Source organism: Podarcis tiliguerta, assembly GCF_965153285.1.
Source record: "Podarcis tiliguerta genome assembly, chromosome: 4".
NCBI lineage: Eukaryota > Metazoa > Chordata > Lepidosauria > Squamata > Lacertidae > Podarcis > Podarcis tiliguerta.
This window is the reverse complement of record NC_139537.1, coordinates 24762848-24769352: the sequence shown is the minus strand read 5'-3', so window position 1 is coordinate 24769352 and position 6505 is coordinate 24762848. Positions and strand designations below refer to the sequence as shown.

The window sequence follows — 6505 nt, the reverse complement described above, 5'->3', positions numbered from 1 at the left end:
TTAGGTCCTCAACATGGTATTTTATTTTGTTTACAAACACTATGCCATAAACTCATATGGAATTGGTTCCAGCAGCTCTGGCTCCTTGCCATTGTTTCTCACAAAGTGGGCTTCTCTTGGAGGAGCAGGCTAGAAGACAGAAAAAGAAATTTAAACATAAATACAAGTTACAATAGCATTGTTTAGTCCAGGTGCCATCTGTTGGGCTTTCCTTGTTTTTACTGCAGCACTATGTCCCTAGAACACAAAAAATCTACAGCAAAAAACTACAATACTTTAGACTTGAGAAAGCATGGCACCTCTTCTCGCAATATGGCAACTGATAATTCTATGCATGAATCATTTTATAATTGATTAAATATATTTTCCCCTAGAAAGTTTGCTGTATCACTTGAGAATAGGATGAGTCACACAGTAGCAATTTTTTAAAACAAGCCTAACAGCAGCTTTCTTTCCCCCGCCCCCCATAATATGCACAAAGATTACCTACTAGCACTGAAAATAACTTTATAAAAATAATACCAAGGCTAAATGCATTTGAAACATACTTGGATTATGCAGAACCCCCCCACTAGTGTTTATGACTAAACTTCCTTCTAATCTGAAAAATGTGTTAATGGAATTAATTACCTGACATTCTTCTCTTGTCAGAAACTTAATTGCTTCCTGACATCTTAGTCACATAGAATGTTCAAACCACTTCCGCCAACCCCCCCCCCCCCTTGTTTGCAGACAAAGTACATACACTTTGTTCACATCTCAATACATTACCTGGCGTTTTAGTTCAAACCAAGTTCCCTTTTCCTTTCCTTCTTTTTTCTTTCTTTCATTTTCTTTCACACGCTGCAAGAAGCTGTCTCTGCTCTTTGAGTGCTTAATATGCTCAATTCGCACATTAATTCTCTTGGCCAGAATCTTGCCCCTAGACACAGAACACAACACTGTTAGATTTAGCAACTTTTCCTGTGGGGTTTTTTTTTTTTTTAAACCCAAATAGGACTAACAGCTGAGCCCAAGTCAGTACACATGGTTACCATGCTGGTTTCAGAGCATAGGCAACTCTGATTGCTGTAGGAACATGTAAGCTTTCCTATTTTAAAGAACTTTTCAATATGTTTCCTTTGACAGGATCCAAGCCAATTAAGTAGTAACTGGTTGGGTTTTAAAAGGATATTGTCTCTGCCCCACCTGAATGGCCAATGGAGACACAACAAATGTCTAACTGGCAAAGTGAATGGGGAGAAAGGAATCCATCAATGCAATTAAAGCTCCAAACCATTTTAGTAGCACTTACTTAACTTTCTTGTTCACAATAATGCCCACAGCATGCTGGGTAATGTTGTATACCCTTCCTGTCTTGCCATGGTAACATTTGTGGGGCATGCCTTTCTGAATTGTGCCCATGCCCTGTTAATAAAAGACAGACAGAAAATATTACCATAGCTTATCTTACAAAAAAAATGCCAAAGATATATTGAACTAAATAAAACAGTTGCAATCATAACATTAGCAACATTTCCCAAAAGCTTCCAATATCAGATATCAGAAAGAACACGTTAAAAAATATATATTTGTCCCAAAGTCCTCCAATGTCAGGTTCCCAAGCTTTAGACTAAGCATCTGTCTAATAATTAAACTATCAAGTAAGCTACTATGTTTTGGATTATACAGTGGGTAATATCTAGCAAGTCATACTCAGTATAGTCCTATTGCAATCAATGGACTAGATTTCAACTGGTCTACTCTGCAAATGGAATAGCATTGTATATCAAGCAATGCTTACCATTTGAAATAAACTTCTAGAGCCACGTACTGGGTCTTCCAATTGCTCACTTATCCTGTTGCAGGAAATCATGCAACAGCCATATCCAAACTGATGAATGGTTTGCCAATACACTCATGGTTGGCACAATTATCCTTACACATTAATGCTATCTTAAAATATTTAATCAAATAAAATTAAATCTGAAGAACTGGACATCTCTGGTTTGCTTTCAGTGCCGGTGAAATGATTTGCTCACTTTGCTATTACAAAAGCAATCATAAGAGACAATCATCATCAAGCTCCAGAGTGTTATGAAATAAAAATTTCAAGTAAAGTTCTGTATCAGCAATAGTGTGATATACTGAAGAGGGCAACCTTCTGGCGAATTAATACTCCTCTGTGTATTTTCCAAATTACATTGTAAGATGAAATGCAAATGTGAGCATAGTTCAAATCCCAGCATTTAATACTCTAGGGCAGGGCAAGCAAAACAATATTTGTTATTCTGTTAGATTGTATTTAATTTGAATTCTGTTTTAGACGGATAATGAGAGAACTACAGTATTAGATTTAGCATTAGAGCATTTTTAAATTTAAAAATACCTTTATGTCAACAATATCACCCTTCTTATAGATGCGCATGTAGGTAGCGAGAGGGACCACACCTATGAAAAAGATGTAATAATCAATCATATTTTTACTCAAGTTAGTTTTGTATGTTTGAGCTTGAGAAAAAGGTGGTTGAGAGAGTATATTATGGGCATCTTCAAATTACTAATGGGTTGTCACATGAGGGATGGAGCAAGCTTGTTTTCTCTTGCTCTGAAAGATAGTACCTGAACCAATGGATTCAAGTTACAAGAAAGGAGATTCAAACTAAACATCAGAAAGTACATTCTGACAGTAAGAGCTGTTTGACAATGGAATGGACTCCCTTGGGAAGGTGGTGGACTCTTCTTCCTTGGAGGATTTTAAGCAGATGTTGGGCTAGTCGACTCTTGGGATCTCTTCCAACTCTATGAAATGTTTTAAAGGTATTAAAATTGACTTACAACATTCAGGCTATATAAGAAGAGTTTGGATTTGATATCCCGCCTTTCACTCCCTTTAAGGAGTCTCAAAGCGGCTAACATTCTCCTTTCCCTTCCTCCCCCACAACAAACACTCTGTGAGGTGAGTGGGGCTGAGAGACTGTGACTGGCGCAAGGTCACCCAGCAGCTGCATGTGGAGGAGCGGAGACGCGAACCCGGTTACCCAGATTACGTGACTACCGCTCTTAACCACTACACCACACTGGCTCTCTATAAGTAAGTAATATACTACTTATACTACTTATATACTACTACTATATAAGTAAAATAAGCTACACATAGAAGCAATTCCTCTTCCCAAAGCCCCTCTATTAGTGCTGCTTTCTGAGCTTTCTAGCCTGCATCTACAGATTTCTAGCAGTGTATATGTAATGACATTTTTCAATAAATTAAAGATGCGTAAGTCTTAGCTGATACTGATAGCATATGGACTATGGGATGTGAAGGTTCACCTGACCTTGGTGGTCACATCAGTTTACTGAAATAACCCTTATTCCTGGATCAACAAGAAGCAACAAACCCACTGACCAACTAAACTAGCTGAACAAATATTCCCTACCATGTTTGCGAAAGGGTCTTGAGAACATGTAACGTGTCCCCCTCCTCTTCCCCTTGGTGTTGGTCATCTTGAAGGTTTACTGAAAGAGAAAATACAATTGGATCAAAAATTAACAGAAAATAAAATTAAAACATGCACAATGGTAGCTTTCCCCCAAAGCAAATAACAATGAGAAGGGGCGTATGTCAAGATTGTCAGGGGGGAGGGATTATATACCCCTCACACTACAATACTGCAGAAGAGCCCTTGTCTAGCATTAAACACGTTTAGCATCATATCTCATTTGAGCCTGAATATCTTGTCAGAATAATTACCCACGCAACATATTGAAATCCATAAACATGCATTTTACCCCCAGGTATCTACACCCACTTTTGCCTGCATGTGGATACACACAATACCCTCCAAAACACTTCTAAGTTCATTTGCACATGCATAGTTAAGCCACAGGTTCAGTCTCTGCTACCTCCAGTATAAAAAAAAAAAACAGGAGTTGAGGCGTTACAAAAGATCTCCCTTACCCAAGCCTCTGGAAAAGCCACTGACGCTGAAGAGCAGGCGAATTTGGGGGGGGGGGGGGTCCTCCATAAAGCAGCCTTTCTCAAAATGTGTGTCCCCAGATGTTGAACTACAACTCCCATCACCCCTAGCTAGCAAGGCCAGAGCTCAGGGATGATGGGGCTTGTAGTCCAACATCTGGGGACCCACAGGCTGAGAACCGCTGCAAGGATAAGAAACGTTTCCAGGAGAGACTATACACCTTAGTGACATCTAGACCTTTTGAGGCGCGGGTGCTTCCCATCCCTGCCACTCCAAGTCCTGCCTTAACTGGAGAAGCCAGGGACGGGAGCCTGGGGCCTTCTGCATGCAAGGCGTGCGCTGCGTCCACTTCTGAACGAGGAGAAAGCAGGAGAAGGCGGCCTCCATCGCAAACCTCCACGTGCGCTTGGATCGCACCCGTTGCTGCCGTTTCCTCCCAGGCCAGCGCACCCCACTGGCGCCGCTCCCGGGTCCGGGTCCTGCTGCCGCCGCCCTCTTCCACCTAGCCGGCCTCCCCCCTCTTCCCATCCCTCCTGAAGGCCAGGCCGCCCTCGGCGAAACGGCTCTCGCTCCCTCGCCCTCCCCACTTCCAAGCGCCGCCCGGCGCAGCTCCCCCTCTCCCGTTTCCCCGCCACCGGCCCATTTCGCGCCAAAGGCCCTCACAGACCCGCTACAAGCGGCCCCCCAGGAGTGGAAGAGGAGCAGCCCAGCTCCGCCGTGTACCTGTAAGATGGCGTCCGAGGCCGAAAGGAAAGAAGGCGGGGCTTCCTGCGCTCTCCGCTCCTTCCTGCCCGCGTGCGGGGGTCCTCCGGGAAGTAGGGCTGTCTCGCAGAAATGCCGGAGTGATTGCGACGTCGGGTGCTGGCGTGGAAACTTTAAATATATATATTAAATATATATATATATATAAAGGAAGCGAGACGGGTGCTGGGGAGAAAGCAGCCGAGCATGGAATAAATACCTGTCTTCCGTACTGTGAACGGAGGCAGGCAGTTGTCGTAGACGCGCTTTCTAGGAGGCCTTTGCAAGGCAAAAGGGAGCCCGGGGCCGGGGAGCTGACCCCGCCCACACAGGCGTTAGGCAGCGCGTGCGGCTGGCTGCCGTCACGTGGTCCCAGGTAGCCGGGTTGAATGGAGTCATGTGCTACTGTGAATAGATCCATCTATGTAATAACTGGATGTTGCAAGCAGCGGATAGGCCGCGATGGACATTTTATTTTTCTTATGGAGGAACAACTGCGATGGAGGGCAGGTTTTTGGCCCACTGTAAGCGATCTCAAGTGCAACATCCTCCCGGCACTAATTTCGAAAGAATGAATGGCACGTTAGAGAAAGTTACAGAGCTGTTCTCTGGACTGTTGGGGACAACAGCTAAGCTTGCTCTTTGCACCTGATCGGCTCAACCATTGAGCATCAGTTCTCCTAATCAAGTTCACATACACACTACCCGCCTTCATGTGTACATGTCAACACCTCACACAATGGGGAATATCTCAGATGCAGTACTAGGCACTGCCAATTTCAAATGTTTTAAGACTTTGGAGAGTCCCTGAGTAAATGCTAATTGGTCAGTTGGATACATGTTGAACGATGCACTGTGTGAAAAAGTACATTTTTATTTGCCCTGAATCTTCCACTATTCAGCTTCATTGGATGGTGCAGAGTTCTAATATTATGAGGTAGGAAAGATTCTCTGCACCTTTTATTTATACAAGGAGCCCTGGAGGCCCATCAAATGGGAGACAAGTGCAAAATGCATTACCAATATTTTGACGTACAGTGGTACCTCGGGTTACAGACTCTGCTAACCCAGAAATAGTACCTCGGGTTAAGAACTTTGCTTCAGGATGAGAACAGAAATTGTGCGGCAGTGGCGTGGTGGCAGTGGGAAGCCTCATTAGCTAAAGTGGTACCTCCGGTTAAGAACAGTTTCAGGTTAAGAATGGACCTCCAGAACGAATTAAGTGCTTAACCCGAGGTACCATGGTACTATCATCTTGCACAGTGGCATTAAACTGCATCAGGCCATGTTATGGAGAGATCCATGAGCAGTCTGACAACCAAGAGCTCTTCCTCTTCTAGATAGCTACAATAATAACTGTTTCATAAGGAATGCAATGTGTGCTTAAGCTTGCCTTTCGCTTCTCCCTCCCTCCTCATGTCTCTTTAGAATGTGAACCTGAGGGCAGGGACCATCTTAGAACTGATTTTTGTAAGGCTCTCAGGGAGACTTTTGACCAAAGAGTGGTATTTAAATGCTGTAAACAATTAATAAAAAGCAGCACAAAAGGAAAGGGGATTAGGGGGGAGGAGGGAAAATCAATATTGGGGTATTTTAATATTTGTTGCTTCAAACAGAACAAGATGCAGCAGTAAAAAAAAAAAAGCTAATGCTATTCTAGGCTGCATGCAGTGTCCAGATCAAGGGAAGTAATAGTACCATTCTAGTCTGCCTTAGTCAGACCACACTTGGAATACTGTGTCCAATTCTGGGCACCACAATTTAAGAAGGATGTTGACAAGCTGGAACATGTGCAGAGGGGGGCAACC

At 43.4% G+C, this 6505-nt stretch overlaps 1 protein-coding gene across 1 annotated transcript; it reads right to left on the bottom strand.

Annotated features, from left to right (window-relative positions):
• On the bottom strand, positions 1 to 4752 carry RPL21 (ribosomal protein L21). The gene is made up of 6 exons (XM_083437248.1): positions 4680 to 4752; positions 3417 to 3495; positions 2369 to 2430; positions 1295 to 1407; positions 772 to 922; positions 1 to 129 (listed from the first exon to the last, which is right to left on the bottom strand). The coding sequence occupies exons 2-6, from the start codon at positions 3481 to 3483 to the stop codon at positions 40 to 42; spliced, it is 483 nt and encodes a 160-aa protein (XP_083293374.1). The 5' UTR covers positions 3484 to 3495; positions 4680 to 4752; the 3' UTR covers positions 1 to 39.
• Positions 4753 to 6505: the final 1753 nt, after the last annotated feature.